Raw genomic sequence first — 18,365 nt, 5'->3', positions numbered from 1 at the left:
TCCTTTAATTGTTACCTTGACTACCTTTATTGAGAGTACACACAGTTATTAGTTCATTTGGATACTGCCTAAAGTGTTTTTGTAACATAAGGAAGAAAATGCAATCCATTGTCTCTTAATAATAATATTGAAGTATTATTATTAATAGTAATGTTTATCAAGATTTTTGTAACTTACAAAATGGCTTACATATATTATTTAATTTTATTTTTATAGCTCCCCTGGTTGTTTTGGGAACCAGGCATTTTTATCTCCATTTTATACACAAATAAACTGAGAATCAGAAATATTAAGTGACCAGTCCACTGTTGCAGAGCAAATGGAAAAACTCAGATTTGAACTTATTCTTTCTAACTACATTTAGTCCTTTTTCTGTCATATCACAGATATAAATTTATGGAGAAGTGGGGGTGGTATGTTTTTCCTGAAAATATTGTTCATCCCTAGTGTAATCTTAATCGATCCAATTGCTTCTACACTGACAGAAAGATTAAATATGTGGTATGTTTTGATTGCAGTATTTGTTTACATAGGCATTCCTCAAATGTTTAAGCAAGTTTTGTTCTAAAGATTTATAAATTGGTTTTCTAAAACTTGAAATACCTTTTTCTATAGAAGTAAATTCATAGTTCACAAAACTCTATTTTGCAACCAAAATGACACCAGATAGATTATTTAATCAGCTCCTACAAAGCCAAGAACAAAATCCAAACCTTGTTTAGAGAGCAGAGTTAAGTTCTTGTTAGAATTATGTCTTGTTCTCAAAAGGGTGGTGCTGTCTCTGTCAGAAGAACAGGAGAGGATAAAAATGAAATTTAGTATTCTAACTCAGATCTTTATCATGTCAGTAAATGTCAGTCATAAAAACTCTATTAGCTTAGAATTTAATAATCCTACTTAGGTTGAATTTTAAGTTTGACTATGCTTTTTATGAGCAAATGGTTTAAGAAACCAAATGCTCTATAAGCAATATAGTAAGACAAATGTTCAACCTACTTAAATGAAAGAACTTTTTTTAGAGATTTTATTACAAATATTATTGGTATGCAAACAGATGCTTCTAATTACAAATTAATTTTGACTCTTTTGAAAGCAAGCCTGATGTAGGATCCCTTAATATCAGCATTTGATTACTACTCACTCCAAAAAATTTTATTTATTTGAAAATAAATGTATCCTTTAAAAAAAAAAGTTGAAAAATTTGAACTTTAGATTTTCTGCTAATTTCGACAAACCTTCTGCCTCAAATGATTCACATATCATAGTGAATATTTTTATTCTGTGCATAATATTGTACTTACTAAATACTAGATGAAATTATTTAAGACAGCTCTTGTCTTAAATGGATCTTATAGCCTATTTGGGAGAGATGACATATAAAACTAATTACAATGTTACACACACACACACACACATATATATATTATAATATGAATATATGTACATATATAATCTAGTATATGTAAACTATAATATTAATATAAATACAATATATTAATATAAATCTATAATACAAAATAATTAATATAAGAATCTATGAACACCAAACAAGATTCTTATTGATTGGATCAGAGTTCCTCAAGTAGTCTTGCTTTTAAGGATAGTAGAAGTCATTTGAGTAAATGGAGAGGAGAGGGTCATTTGAAGGATGAAGAAAAGCAGAATACTCATAAATAGGAAAATATGGGAAAAGGTATGAAGGACAGCAAGCAGTCCAGTTTGGCTTGGACATAAAACATCAGGAGGTAATAAGTAGCATGAGTTAAGACAGGATAGATAGAATGGCACCAGTGGTAAACAATGTATTAGTACTAAAGCCTCAATTTTTACTTAATAGTCCATAAAGAGTTTTTGAAGAGTTTTTATAAAAGGACATGATCATACCTATATATAACTGAATTAATGAGTAGGAATTTAATTTTTGTCTTTGTATTCTCAGTTTTTGGTGCATAATAGGTGCTTAATAAATGTGTATTGAACTGAATTGAATTGAATAGACAAGGAAAAAATAAATAAATTTGAGTGGGATGAAAATATACTTGGGAAAGCTATAAAATGTTAACATTTTAAAATGTGGCCAATGGGAGAATGAGTTTTCCTTGGCCATGCATATTTATTATAAGGATTTTGTTTTTCTTTATTCATAGGGAAAAGATGAATATAGAAGGAAGGATTGAGTAAGATAGAAAAAGAGAGAGAGAAACTAGAAAAACAAAATAAAAGAGGGTCATAAGAGCATTTTTAATGTCCAAAAGAGAACAAAAGAAAGACCAAAAAGGATCATAGGCAAATAGGACAGTTTTGAAAGTTTGGTGTTGGATTATATATTTTATTTATTTTTAAAAATAATTTTTTATTAATTTTATAATTATAACATTTTTTACAACATTATCCCTTGTACTCCCTTCTGTTCCGAATTTTCCCCTCCTTCCCTCCACCCCCTCCCCTAGATGACAGGAATTCCCATACATATTAAATATGTTATAGTATATCCTAGGTACGATATATATGTGCAGAACCGAATTTTGTTGTTGTTATTGTTGTTGCAAAGGAAGAATTTGATTCGGAAGGTAAAAAATATTGTAATGTTCTGTTGTCTCCAGAGACTGCCCATCGCTCTCTGGGAGGGGATATGCTGTCTCAACTCAATCTCTCCGCTGCCAACTCTGACCTAGAGTAGAGACTCCTCCCTTGCTCAATGTTGCCTCCTTTATTCTCCCAGAGAATGGGCGTGGAATAACTCAGGGGCTTCTGGGAAAAATACTTCAACCAATGAACTTGCTCCTCCTAAGCATACAAGCTCCTCCCCAGGAGTTCAAAGGGGTAAAACTACCCCCAAAGGCCAGAACTAGAGAATTGTTAAGTACCAACTTAGCACCTAGTAAGAACCTACTATCTCATTATCTCATTAGTACTTAGTAAGAACCTAACATCTCCCCCTTTCTTTTGATTTAGAACGTAGGGTGGTCATGACCTTGAAACATAAATCCATCAATGTGGGAGGCATTACACATAATTACATAAATACATAGTAACATAGTAATATAACGCATGCTAGAAGTATGTAACAAATAACACGGTCAAATAATCATAAATTGAGAATTTATACATGTCCATAAGTCCATTGTCCATTAGTCTCATCTTGTGTTAGGAAATCCAATGATTCCTGCTGGTTTTAAAGTTCTTTAACAGTCTTCTTATTAGCCATGCTCTTTCAGTGTCAGATGTTTCTTAGATTTTCTCCTTTGTTTTGAGGTCTTTCTCTTTTTCTGTCTCTCTCCAGGTGCTTGTTGCCACCTATCTGTTTCCTTCTGTCTGTTAAAATACAAGCAAACCCTCTCTCTCAGGCAGTTAATCTAATTTCCTTCTATTTACCACTTTCTAAATCTCTTCTCATCATTTGGCAATTACATTGGAGTTGTTTGCACTGGACACCGCCCTGTTGGTTTAAAAGGCCTGTATTCTCCATTTTCCAGATTTCTTTTTCACCACAAATACTGGGGAATTCCAAGGACTTAGAGAAGGCCGCAAGTGTCCTTGGTCAACGTGTTCATTCACTATGTCTAATAAGGCCTGAATTTTATCACTTCTTAAGGGCCACTATTCTACTCACACTGGTGAATCAGTCTTCCACTGAATAGGAACCGGTGAAAGTGCAGGTAGGCCTTCAACATCAGCCCTGCCTAAAATACCAAAGTGCTTTTTTCTACCTATCTGCTGTAAAATGTCTCTTCCCCACAGATTGATGGGGATTTTTTCAACCACAAAAGGAGTAAAAACTCCTGTTTCACCTTCAAATATCCATCTTAAAGGCATAGCACTAACTTATGCTGCTATTGATCCTTCTACCCCATACATGTAGGTGTCTGCCTTAATCTTTGGCCAGTGACTGGGTCAATTGGCACCTCTAATAACTGTACGATCTGCACCTGTGTCTACCAATCCTTCAAATGGTATTTCATTTATATAAATAGAAAGCATAGGTCGGTCAGCTGTCACAGCTGCTGTCCAATATATTCCTGGATTTTGTTCATTGGAGTCAGAATCTGGGCGACTATCACCAGGTTGCTTATTAGGGGTATGTAACAATAAGCCTGATGCTACTACTTCTCCTGGTTGATAGATCACACGTTGTCTACCTGTGTTAGTGACTGGGATATTAGCTACACATTCTCCAGTTTCCCACATCAGTGTATGGCTGGACACTGTTTTGTAAGCTCTCTCAGAACCTAAGAACCTAATATCTCATTATCTCATTAGTACTTAGTAAGAATCTAACAAAAAATAACCTGGGAGAAAAACAAACAAATAAAAAAAAATGCTAACAGTTTACACTCATTTCCCAGTGTTCCTTTTCTGGGTATAGCTGATTCTGTCCATCATTGATCAATTGGAATTGGATTAGCTCTTCTCTATGTTGAAGATATCCACTTCCATCAGAATACATCCTCCTACAGTATCATTGTTGAAGTGTATAATTGTTAGGATTACTAAGTGAGAACTGAGGTTGTCTGGATAGTGACAAGGTGAGAATTCAGGTTTTCTGGACAATTACAAGGTGAGAACTCAGGTTGACTTGATAGAGGGGGCAAGCTCATTGGCTGGGGTGGTTCTTCCCAGAAGCCCTTGCATTATCCCACGCCCATTCTTTGGGAGGATAAAAGAGACAGCACTGGGCGCAGAGAGCAGATCGGCCTGGAGAAGGATAAGAGCTGGAGGAGATTCAGAGCCAGGATTCAAAAAGAAGACTCTGAATTGCATCAGGCTTGACAGGGCTCTCTGCAGGAAGGGAAGTCACTTCTTTGGACAAGAGTTAACAGCAACTGCCTGGAGACAACGGTTCATTACAGGAAGAAGAATCTGTCGGAGAGATTTGAGTAGAAGACACAGCAGATCTCTTCCCAGAGAGTGATCCGACAGCACGCAACATATAATGATCTCCCAGTTCTGCTCATTTCACTCAGCATCAGTTGATGTAAGTCTCTCCAAGCCTCTCTGTTGAATTATATATTTTAAAAGAATACTTTATTGGATATAATTATTAGAAAGAAGATTCAGAGGTGGCTACACCTCTCTCAAAAAGCCAAATTGGAATCCCTTTATTTCTCTCATAAAATGTAAATTGGGACAAAGTAAATTTTTCTCTGTGCCATTGTCTATGCTAAGTACTGGGAATTTTTTTTAAAAAGGAGGAAAAGAGACCCTACCCTCAAAGAGCTCATAACCAAATGGAGAAGCAAGTATGTACAAACACACTACATGCAAGATAAATAGAAAATAGAGGGAAGAATTAAAATTAAGAAGATTCATGTAAGATTTCTTATGGAAGGTAGAATTTCAGTTGATTTCAGAGGTGGAGATGATAAAGAGCATTTCAGGCTTGGAGGAATACACCAGAGAGTCTGGCTGTATCTGGTGATGGAGTATCTTACTCATGGAGCATCAAGTTGACCAGTGTCACTGAATGGAAGAGTACATGGAGGGGAGTAAGGTGTAAGAAGAGAAGCATCTGTTTCTATTTATGGTGTGGGGCTGAGGTCAATATAGACTCAGTTAACAGCTCCTGCCCTTGGATATGCAGAGCCGGCTTGTTTTGCATGATAGTATGTCCAACGGCTGAGGAACTTGAACACTCAGTTCTCATGTTTTACGTTCCAGTATTGACCATTTTTAGTGTGTGGAGTATTACTTAGATAATTTGAGTGGAAGCCTTTTGGAAAGTACTGATGTTAATGATGGGGCACCAGAGTGTTGTTGAAGATCTAATAAAAAGCTGATTGGGAGCCACTGTTCTGGGACTTTAGATGTTTTCTTGATTTTGGAGCTGGAAGACTGAAGTCCTATTGCGGATGGTGGGCAGAAAATAGTGAGTGGCTTAGGAGTGCCAGAGGATGGATGTGCTAGGTTACTTGTCTCAATGGACCTGGATTAGCTTTCTTATCATCTTTTTAGTAATACATTGAGGAATAGATCGTCTAGCATGACTTTCAGACAGAGAACTTTGCCAATTATCCAAAACTTTCTATAGAATAATAATTTGGCAGTGAGGGCAAAACTGCATCAAACAACTAATTGTGTCTATGTGTATTGAAGGTAATTATCCACAAAGATTCGAGACAAATGAAGGATAGCCAATGTTCCAACTCTGTAGCTTAATAGTAGCTCCTTAAGCCCAGAGGAATAGGAAAATTGTAAAACAGGTTATTAGATAACATCATAATAATGATAAGGTGATGCAGTGATCATGATAAGGTGTGTTACATCAGCACAGTGACACCAGTGTAAAATACTATCCCAAGTTTATAGATTGGCATTTTATTCACAGAGTCAGAGTAGGCTGTTTCTTATTGAACAGGACCAGGAGGTCTGGCTCTGGAGACAAGCTACTATCATCAAAGCTCGGCATCAATTACAAGGCTCCCCATATCCTCTGTGACTGCTTCCCTCATTTGAGCAGGGCCATCACCTGACACCTGAAAGTGTGATGTCATCTTGAATAGACTAGTGAAAGCTATCTGAATGCCAGAAACTATTAAGGTTCCTGTGAATCTAACTATTCCAGGGTTGTAGGAAACACTTAGACTGGACCTAATGATTCTCACTTTTAAGAACTGCTATCCATCATACTATTGCTGCTTTCACTGATATTACTGGGACAGGTGCTTGACTTTCCAAATATTCAGAGCTGGCAAAATTGAAAAATATCAAAAGTCTAGCATCTGGTCCAAGAAGGCTATAGGGGGTATTATACATAGTGAATAGTAGGGGCTTTGGAAGGCTGGGAACTGGCTAATTAATCTTTTCTGTCTAAACTGGAAATTAGTCCGAAGTATGAAAATCCTTTGAGAAAACTAATGATGTGAGGCTTGATAAAACAGAGTGAAGCAGAGGCATCAAGACTAGTATACAGAGTAAATAAATAGTAAAGAGGATGAATCTTTTAGCAGGACATAAATATTTTTATTTTAATTTGAAAAGTGGGCAGTGGTTTCCTGTATGTAGGAATATTGTTTTAATTTTTTTATTGTTTTCATTGTATAGATGCAAATATGGATATTTTATATATTTGTTTACATGGATTTAAAATGTGTGTTGCCTTCCATGTTTCCTATTGTTATTTATGAATTCAAAAAGAGTTTTGAGGTTGTCGTGTGAGAGTAACATATGTGTTTTGAAAGAAAGACAAACTACACCAAAGATATTCATAATGATGTATGATTCTCCTTTTCTGTTCTACTATGTATATATATAAAAACATTTATTTTACTTGTTGTCTATTAAGATTGTAATTAAAAAAGAAGAAAAAAAAACTTGTTATGGGACTATTATAATAGCCCAGATAAGTGATGAGTAGATGTGCATTGGTTGAATGGTATTAGTTGGAAACAAGATGAGAGGTTCAATATGCAAGATAATGTTGACAGGACTTTGATACTTGATTGGGTTAAAATAAAAAGGGAAGAATAAAAAAAAATTAGGTTTTAAACATAGTTGTCTGGGCAAATATTGGTATCCCTAGTAGTAAATAGTAAAGTTAGAAACAGAAGTAAATTTTAGATGTTTTCAGTTGAAGTTGCTGGTGTACTGTCCAGGGAAAGGAGAGTGTGTGTGTGTGTGTGTGTGTGTGTGTATGTGTGTGTTATGGACCCTTTCTCAGCATGATGTTTGAGAGATATAAAATAAAGGAGAACATAGAGCAAGTAGGTGACACAGTGGATAGAGTACCAGATCTAGAGTCAGGAAAATTCTTCTAGCTGTGTGATGTGGGCAAGTCACTTGTCTCAGTTTCCGCATATGTAAAATGAGTTCGAGAAGGAAATAGCAAACCATTCCAGTATCTTTGCCAATAAAACCTCCAATGGGATCACAGAGTCAGACATGACTGAAATGACTCAACAATAAATATAGACCATTCTCAGAAAAATATTTTTAAAGGCATAAAATAAAAAGGAAATAAATTATATTGAACTAAATATATAATTTTATCCTTTCCCAGTTCATGAATCCCCTTCATGAATCCTAGGATAAAAATCCTTGATCATAATCCATGGGAAAGTGTCCTATAAGGACAGTTGAAAATGTCCTAGAGGCCAGGGCTTGAACTATATATAGTTTTTGGAATCTTCTGCATGAGGCTGATAAGTTAAAACCTTGTAAATGAAAGTGATCTCTAAGAGAAAGATCATCAAAAGATTAGATTTACTAGTGAGGAGGTTGTTAATCATCTTTGAGAGTATAATTTCATCAGAATGATAGGAGCAAACACTTGATTGCAAAGAGTTGAGAACAGACTAAATTGATTTTTTTTTTTTAGAGGTCAGAGGTGAAGGGAGCAAGGCAACAGAATGAATGGAAGGAAAGGCTTTATTTTATTTTATTTTTTAGAATTGAGGAAACTGATTATTTGATAGGAATATAGAATAACCAGAAGAATTAAAGAAATATAACAATGCAGGGATGATTAGTAGGATCAAGGATTAGGAAGAAATAGGATCAGGAGATTATGTGAAGAGCATAGGTAGGGAGATTAACTTTATCAAGAGACATAAGAATAATTCTTCTCTTCAGAGAGGAGTAAAGGAAAAGAGAATAAGTCATGATTTGAGATTTTTCAAGAGTTCATATGCAATTAACTCAATCTCAAAGAAATAGAAATATTAAATACGTAAATGTGGGGGCAGAGGGGACAAAAATTTTGGAGACTTTGCTCTGAGGAGTGAGATAGGTTATGAATAAGGACTAAAGTTCTAGATAAAGCTATATAATCTATCACTTCAGGTGGTATATGAAAAAATATATTAAACATATATTTATAGTCTGAAATTTATTTGGTTTCACCATTTTTTAGTGATGTTCAGCAACCTATAAGTATTAGAATTTTTTGAAGGGCCAATATTTGAAGTTTGAGGATGCTAGGTCATCCTGGTGTTAGACATCAGGGTCAATGATTGTGCAGTTATGGTTAGGAAATCATTACAGTGGGAGATATGGAATCAGTTCTGTGTAAAGAGGCAAATAAAATAACTGAAGAGAAAAATAAGTATAAAGCACTAATAATGTTTATGTAACTACTGAAGGATCAGTCAAGGTGAAATGATAGGAGGCTGTTATAAGAAGGTAAAATTTGCAAACAGCAATATCTTCAAGGGGATATGGTTCCATGAGATAATGATATCTAAGATGTAACTATTGGGATGTATATCTGAAATGGAATAAAGTAGGATGTCAATAGATGTGAGTGTTGAAGATTTCTGTAGCCAATGTGGATCATTAACATAAATATTAAAATCCCAGATAATGATGGTGGGAGGCAGAGGCTGGCTGAGAAAGTATGAGACTGAGACTACGAATCAGATACTAATCATTATGACATTTGAAAGAGTGATCTAGAGATTGATAGATGACAACAGCAATGGTACAAATGGATTATGTGAACCTCAAAGGAAGAGAAATTAGGTTTAGAGAACCTATCTGGACATAGCTCAAGAGAGCAAGGAATTTGACTACTTTAACTCCTGGCCTTATGATCCATTTAAAACAGGAGAAGACTGCAAATGAGTTGGTGTTCTCAAAAGAAATCCAGCTTCCAGTTACATGAAGAAGATAGGATAATTCGAAGAAGAGTTAATGTATGGGAATTTTGTTGGGTTTTTGTTGGGGACAGGATGGGATTATGTTTGAGCTATTAGGAATTTCCAAATTTTCAAACATTCCCATATTCATTTCAAACTCCAAATTATGTTGCTCAGTTAATTTAATAATTTGGATTATCTGTTCACTTATAATAACGTCTGTAGTGGAAAGTTAAATTATTTAATTTAATGTGAAAAATTTATGGTGCAATTATACAGAGAAAGGTGCTTTGCTCTTGTTTTTTATTCATTTTTCTTAGGAAAGAACCATAGAGTCACAAAAGCTAGTTTTTGAGTTTGGCCCTTTGAGAAAGACTTTTTGTGAATATGAATAAGTTGTGCTTTTGAAAGATCAGATTTGTGCTTTATTTTAAAAATGATTAAATTTCACTTATGGTGAGAGGAAGTGTAATATTTGGAAATACATGTAAATAAATTTCTGAAAGAAAAATTTTGTTTTCTGGTACTTTCATACTTAAAAATAATCATATAGCTTTATAGTTTCATATATATCCCTCATTTTCTGGACCAAAAATATTAATAGCTACTGATATTTTTCTAGTTAATAATAAAAAATTAACCATGTTCTTCCAATATTCTTCCATTCTTACCTTTTTGCAGTATTTTATGGCGAGTTCATTTTCCATAAATTAGTCTAGTGATGTGAGGGACATGATAAGCTTGTGTGAAGAAAATTCTGTTTCTTGAAATACATGCTGAATTTAGATTTATAAAAAGAATAGCTTTTTTTTTTTTTTTTTTTTTTTTTTTGGCTGAAGCATATTTTCTCTTAAGCCACAATAATTCTTAACTTAATACATACATTTGGTTTAAGAAAAGATGGCAACCTTAGAGAAGAATGTAAAAGTATATAGAATCTATAGAATTCATTAGTAAATGACACTTGCCATAATTGATCTATAGCTACTATTTGGTAGTTTTGCCTATTGAAATTTTTTTTTTATTATTTAACTTAACTGATTAAAACTGATCACCACTAATTTGTATTTTGTACCCTTTTTTCAGATAACAATAATAGGAACTTAGTTAAGTCTATAATTATTGAATAAATCGATGAGTCTTTCAGGATGATGTTAAAAGTGGCACAAAAATTCACATTGAATCATTTGAATCTTCCATTTCCATCTGAAACATTAAAATCTGACACTTGAAAACACAATAAATATTTCTTTGTTTGATGACCAAATGTTCAAGGTCAGTGCCTCTCAACTTTTTAGTCTCAGATCCTCTTTACAACTCTTAAAAACTATTGATGAGCCCCTTAAACTTTATTTATATGGATTATAGCTATCAGTATTCATGATATTACAAATTAAATTAACACATTTTAAATTACTCACTTTAAAATAAAAACAAACTCATTACATAACATATACAATATTTTAATGAAAAATAACCATATTTTTTTAGAAAAAAAATTAGGGAGAATGTTTCCCATGTTTTTGCAAATCCCTTAATATTTGGCTTAATAAAAGATAGCTGTATTCTCATCTGCTGCTATATTCATTCTGTTGCAATATATTGTTTTAATTTAAATATGTGAAGAAAATCCTGCCTTATCTATATATGTAGATGTAAATAACCCAACTATCCTGGGTTGTTAGTAATTAGCTGTGAGAGGGCTACTTTAGAGCCCGCTAGCTATTAATATTCTTAAGAAAAATATTTTTTTGAGGATTAATAGACAGGTTTTGATATTTCAACAATTGTTCAACTTTGTATTGGTGAACTAGGACCCTACCTTACTACGTAGACTTATACCAGCTAGAAATCAAAGTTAGCCTTTGTTGTTTTGTAAAGAAAAGACTTAAAGGTGAATTGGCTTTTTAGATAACAGACAGTAGTGTTTAGTGAAGCCATTAGCTATTGAAAAATAGCCAGTTTGCAGTCAGCCAAATATTCCCAAAAATGTTTTTTCAATGATTTTTTTTGTGTTTCTTCTGACATAATGCAAGTTTGAAGAATTGGCAGTGTAAACTCTGTATCATAAAACATATTCAAAATAATATCTGTATCTTTTCTGTCCAAGAACTACATGACTACTAACCTCTGTTCAAATGTCTACTCATTTTGAGAGTGAACTCATATGGCTAAAGCCTTAGAGTAGTTCAAGATCTTGGAAAGTTTGCATTCACAGCAAGATTTATGGTTTCCCTTTTGCCTCTATAACAAAATTCTCCATCCTACTCCAAAAGCTACTTATAAAGCATTGCCATATGTTTTCTATTATTTCTATATCTAAATATTGGAGGTGCTTGTCAAATGGTAAATAGATATCAGAACTAAATCTCCAACAGTTCGCTTCAAATTTCAAGGCCTAATAATTTAGAGCAATAAATGGGTTAATAATAGCACCATTTCTATTAAGGAAAAGGACCAGTATATGCATTTCCATCCCAGCAGTAAAGTCCTAAGACCAACAATGAATTTCTATTACGATGCTGTTAAACATCAAAACCCCAAATGTCAGTGCAAGGAACAGAATGTATTATTGAAAATAGTGGAGACTTTTTTTATTCTAAGTAATAACAGAAAGGCAGTTTGGTGGAATATAGTACTTGCTTTGGCTTCCAGGTTGTCTCATGTGCCTCTTCTCTTGCTTTGACAGACCCAGTTCAGAATGTGGTTCAGGTTCTGGAGAAACAATATTTAGAGGAGAAACGAAGTGCTCTGGAGGAGCAACGCATGATGTATGAGCGGGAACTGGAGCAACTGAGACAACAGCTGTCTCCTGAGAGACAGCACCAGAACAGCGGCACTGACCGGCTCACCTTCACAGGGCAGACAGCTCAGCAGAAGGTGACCTTGTGGGCAGAGGAAAGGTAAAAGGAGAGGAACCTTCCTGAATAGTGATTCCCCATGACCAGTGAATGTAGAGTGGAAGTGGCAGAAGACAAGCCCACTTCTTTGTTGTTGTGATTGGGTTAAGACAGATGTTGGCATTTACTATTCCTGGTAACTACTTTAAGTGCATTATACCTGTTAAATGGTCAAAAAAATTTGCTAGTTTACAACCTCAATGTATTTGAATGGAGAATAAGATGTACTTTAGTGTACAATTGTTTTTCTTCTACTTTTTCCTCCTACTTTCAACATTGATTAAATATAATTTCAGTTTTAATGCAATAGGTGAGTGTTGTTTCAGATAAAAATAGAAGCATCAGGTTTGCTTGACCTGAGTCATACCCAAGAAGGGCTATCCCTTGACTAGACATCATAATAAAAGAGGTAACTGAACCCCCTAAATTAAACTTTAAAGATTGCCTCAAGGAGCTAGCCTGGACTACCCGCTTACTTATCAATTCACTTTCTATTCATTTAAAAAAGATGAGAAAAAGCAAAGTATTCACTAGATGATGCAAGTGGTTTTAAATTATAATATAATTCAATGCCAAAAAAAAATGTATATTTCAAAAACCTTTTTTACTAATTTTTCCACTTAATAGTATTTTGTTTTCTAATAACATGTAAATATCATTTTTCAACATTTACTTTTTTTTAGAAGGATATATGGATATACAGTAAGATTTTTTTTCTTTTTTGTGGGGCATGAGTGAGGCAATTGGGATTAAGTCACTTGCCTAGAGTCACACAGATATAACATTCACTTTTTTATAAGATTTTGAGTTTCTAATTTTTTTTTCCCTCCTTCCCTCCCCCTTAAAATACCAAACAATCTGATATAGGTTATATATGTAAAATCATATTAAACACATTTACACATGTTGTGAAAGAAGAATCAGGACAAAAGGGAAATACCATGAGAAAGAAAAAAAAATGTGACAATAGCATGCTTCAATATGCATTCAGAATCCATAGTTCTTTCTTTGGATGTGGATAGCATTTTTTGTTATGAGTCTTTTGGAATTGTCTTAGAGGATAATTGCAGAGAAGAGTTCCAGAGTTGATATATAAGAATGTTGTTACTGTGTACAATGTTCTCCTGGTTCTGCTCACTTTTACTCATGCCAGGTTTTTCTGAAAGCATCTTGTTCATCATTTTTCATAGTACAAAATTACATTGCATTTATATATTACAATGTGTCCAGGTGTCCCATAAATTCTTTGGCACCACAAAAAGACCTGCTCTAAACATCTTTGACATGTGGGTACCTTTCTGTTTTTTATGATTTTAGGTTAGGGAGGATACAGACTTAGTAGTGGTATTGTTGGATCAAAGGTATACAAAGTTTTATAAACTTTTGAGCATAGTTCCAAATTGTTTTCCAGAATGTTTAAATCAATAATTCCACCAATTCCCCCAACAATGTATTAGTAAAGCATTATTTATTTATATGCCACAATATTTTTTCCCATCTTTCAACTTTAGATTTATTTTTTATTTTGGCTTTATTTCTGGGAAATGAAAGGAATAGGAAGGAAATTATTGTATAAATTCTCTTGGAGAGATAAGAACATTTATAGTATTTATTTTGCTCTGATTTTCAGAACAAAGCTAAAAATAGTTATTTTAAAGATAAGATTATCTAATATAATTAATCTAACAGTTGTGAGGCATATGTAGGAAGCTTTCAGTCATTCAAGAAAATTTGCACTATTTAATCAAGAAAATTTAAGCTATATTTGGTTTAATCATTAACTGAGTGACATATGCCCAGATGTGAAGAGAAAAGAGAGATGACTATAAGCTGGAAGATAGGCAGAATTTGTTTAGTCAGAGAAAAATTATGTAGTTGATGGTGTATGATTGCTCCATACTAGATATAGAGCTGTTAGCTTAAACACAGAATATTGAAAACTGGATTCACCATCTTTGTACCTTCTCTCACTCCACTAAAATTGTGGCCTCTCTTCTCAAATTCCTTATTTCTATCAAAAGTACCATCATCTTTCAAATGATCTAAACTTAGTTATCTTTAACTCTTCCTCACCATTCTCATACAGCCATATACCAAGTCCTATTATCATGTCTAATTTTTCTCCTCCTTCCCATTTACATTGCCACCTCTCTAGTTTAGCTCCTTATTACCTGTCACCTCGATGCTCTTCTCCCTACTTCCATCCTCTCTTCATTTGTCATTTTCATAACTACCACAATAATCAATGCACAAGTGTGACAATGTGACTCTATTACTCAGAAACAATCAAATAAAAAGTCTTTAGCCTGAAATTTAGGCCCTGTGCAGTCTTGTTTCATATTACCATTCTGGTCTTATTTCATTCTAGTTTCCTTCAGATACCATGTTCTAGCCAAACTAGATTCTTATTTGTTCTCTTACCCTATTCTGGTTTCTTTCTCACATATATTTGCATAATTATATAAACATATGCCTTATCTTGCTGAAATCCTTCTCTCTTTTTAAAAGCAATTTGCTTTTTTAAAATATAAAGATGAGAGGAAACCTATTATTCTTGATTAAATTCTCACCATTTCTATCCATGAAATAAAGTAGCAGGAGCCTTGCAAGAGAGTGATCAATCATATTATCTTATAGTTTGTGATAATCAAGAGGGAATTGCTGTTAAATAGTCTCATTTTCCCAAGGGGGGAAAAAATTCTTTGAATTCAAAGATGTAATAGTCATGATGCCATGACCAATGACTCTGAAAGAGAAATCAGCTCAAGAGGCATGGAAATCTCTCAGTAGTGAAATTCTGAAATACAATTCTAAGAGAACCTCATTGGAGGAGAATGAATAAGGAGAGTAACAGTATATGAACAGCTTGATATGGGTTCACTCTGATGAACTCTATTTTTAAAAAAAAAGGCATATGGAGAATCTTAGGTGATTCAGTGGATGAAATCTGTCTCTGGGGTCAGAAAGATTTCTGTCCATATTTGACCTCTAAAACACTTATTAGCTGTGTGATCGTGGGCAAATTAACCTTGATTGCCTAAAACAACAAAAACAAACAAACAAACAAACCCCAAGATGAACCAAAAAAAAAAACAAAAAAAAAAAAACAGGACAGGATATATATTTAGGAATATATGGGGAAAGTGAGATTACCTTTTAATGATAGTGATTATAGACTAATGTCCAAAATAAACTAATGCTTCAAAAATACTAAGCACAAAAAAAGGGATTTTTAAAAGGTAAATTCAAAGCAAGAAAAGGATGAGATGTCCAAAAGTTTTGGTTTGAGTTTTGACTGTGTCCGTGATAATTGTAGGCAAAAAATTTAACCTTTGTGATCCTATTCTTGAGAGAGGCAACATGGCATGGTATTCAGAGACCTGATCTTGAAACCAGGAAGACCATCATTCCAAAGGACTAAAGGACATAGAGAAATTAGCATCATGATCTTCAATTAATTAACTTCCTGTATTTATTCTTAGGTAGTTGAGAATTGATTTTCTCTCTCTCTCTCTTTTTTTTTTTTTTTTTTTTTTTTTTTTGTAACAGATTCTAAAAATAATTGGCAATTTTCTTAAGTTTGTAATTTTCTCTTTCCTGTAACACAGAGATGAGCTTTTCCGGCAGAGCCTAGCAAAATTACGAGAGCAGCTAGTAAAAGCCAACACCCTGGTGAGGGAAGCAAACTTCTTAGCTGAGGAAATGAATAAGCTCACTGATTACCAAGTGACTCTTCAGATTCCTGCTGCAAATCTCAGTGCCAACAGGAAGGTAAAAGCAACTGGTTTATAAAGAAAATGAGAGTGAATTCAGAAAGATAAGAAACTGTTAAAGTAAAAAAGCCATTATATCAAAGTACTCCTTAAAAGGGGACATTGATGGGAACCAAAACCTCATCCACATCTGATGAAAGATTTTCAGCCATGCACATTATTTAGTTTTTTTTAATCATGTTCTTAGGTCTTTTACCACCTAAATTGAGGCACCATTAAAAATTATTTTAGTTTTCTCTTACATAAATTTTGCTTTCTTGAATTTAGATATTTGTGTATTAAAAAGTGTTATTGTATGTATTAAAAATAGGAGTTCTATAATGAAGGAAGACTAGTGGTAATTATCAATTCCTCTCATTCTCAGTGACTATGCAGACGCATTAGCAGCATTTGACCTCTTTAAATTAAAAACTTGATGAGCACTGGCTCATTTTATGCATACTCCACCCCCAATATACACAATCCCTAAAAAGAGAAATTACCTAAACAATTTCTACAGCTTCAGATGTGATTTGGGCTTTTGGGAAATATTTGGAGTTTCTCTGTCCTTGTACTTAAGAGATTTTTTCCCATCCAGGGAAATTGTTAAAGAATACCTCTATAGGCTCATTATATAGTTACTTTCTAGCCTATATGCTGGGCAGAAAGATGCAGGGGTGGGAATTCTCTTTCATTGGGTATTAACAATTACTTAAAGAATTCATCTTTGTGTGTGTGTTTGTGATGCAGAGGGGTGCCATAGTGAGTGAACCGGCAATTCAAGTGAGGAGAAAAGGGAAAAGCACCCAAGTGTGGAACATCGAGAAGCTGGAGAATAAATTGATTGACATGAGAGACCTCTATCAAGAATGGAAAGAGAAGGTTCCTGAGGTAAAGAAACAAAACCATAAAGTGACACTTTATAGCATTTAAAACATAGAATTAAAATTACAAGACTGTCTGAAAATGTGTGTATAAATATACATGTATAAATGTATGTATATACATGCACAAATACAGACCTATATGGAAATCTATGTAAGCCCACTGTATACGCATGCTTCCTTGTATGGATACTTTGAAAAGTTAATACTCAGCAAAGAAAATGTCAGATGAATGTGACTTGGAGAACTAGGTTAAAGCAATGGTATCTCTAAAAACATGAATTACAATTTGCTAATATTAAGTTATTTTAATAGTTGAAATTTAAATGACACTTTAAGCTTTGCAAAGTGCCTTCCTTATCTCATTTGGACCTCATTAGACACTTATTTAGGTAGGTTATCCAACTATCCCTATTTCTTTAGATGAGAAAACTTAAGTATCAGAGAGATTAAGTGGTGTGCCCCCATGGTCACACAGTCAGTGTTCAAGATAAAACCATAGTTTCTCTTCCCTCATCCAACCATGATCCATTACAATGAGCACACAGTTTTTGTTTTTGTTGTCATTATTGACAAGCCTCAAATTTTCTTCCCCACCCACAAAAGAAAAACAAAAGCCTTATAATAAACCTGCAGTGCCAAGCAAAACAAATGTTTCCATTCGCCATGTCATTAAAAAATGTCTCAATCTACATCCTGAGTATATGGCTTTTATGTCAGGATGTGGAGAGCTTGGAATTCATTACCTCTGTCATTGTGGTTGGTCACTGCCTGGTGAAAGTTAAGTCAGCCTGTTTGTTTTTACCTGTGTAGTTATATTTCTAATGCCTTTTTGGAGTCAAATGCAGCAAAAACAAAACCATTTTTTTCCTTACTCTTGTATCAGTCCTGGAGAAGGTCCTTTTTGAAGCCAGCCAGAATCTATTAATTTATTATCAGGATTTCAGTGCCTGTAAATACTCCTCCAGCTGCTGAGAGTCCTCGTGGGTTGCTAGATGGGAGGTTAAGTTTGGTCCTGTAGTAATGAAAGTAAGACAATGTGCAGGGCAGCATCTGATGGTTAGTTAGCGCATGGCAGGCCCTCAGTAAATGTGTATTGAACAGAACATGGAAGCAGCAACTCCGTAGTGCAAAGAGCGTTGGTTTAAAGGCAAGCCTGAGTGGTTCTGACGCCAGATCTGCGCCTTGCGCTCTCCCAGGCCTCAGTTTCTCATCCCAGTCGGTCTGTGGGGACTGAGCCAGGGCTCTCCCTCCCTT

The 18,365-nt window shown here is 34.3% G+C and overlaps 1 protein-coding gene across 1 annotated transcript in view; it reads left to right on the top strand.

The window, feature by feature from the left end:
• Window positions 1-18,365, top strand: part of KIF13A (kinesin family member 13A) — a 242,422-nt gene that overhangs the window by 175,392 nt on the left and 48,665 nt on the right. The window contains 3 exon segments of the mRNA XM_074272374.1: window positions 12,262-12,475; window positions 16,081-16,243; window positions 16,975-17,115. Coding sequence (XP_074128475.1) covers window positions 12,262-12,475; window positions 16,081-16,243; window positions 16,975-17,115 — 518 coding nt within the window.

Source organism: Sminthopsis crassicaudata, chromosome 1 (assembly GCF_048593235.1).
Source record: "Sminthopsis crassicaudata isolate SCR6 chromosome 1, ASM4859323v1, whole genome shotgun sequence".
NCBI lineage: Eukaryota > Metazoa > Chordata > Mammalia > Dasyuromorphia > Dasyuridae > Sminthopsis > Sminthopsis crassicaudata.
The sequence above is the reverse complement of the archived record's forward strand: the minus strand, read 5'-3'. Positions and strand labels throughout refer to the sequence as shown.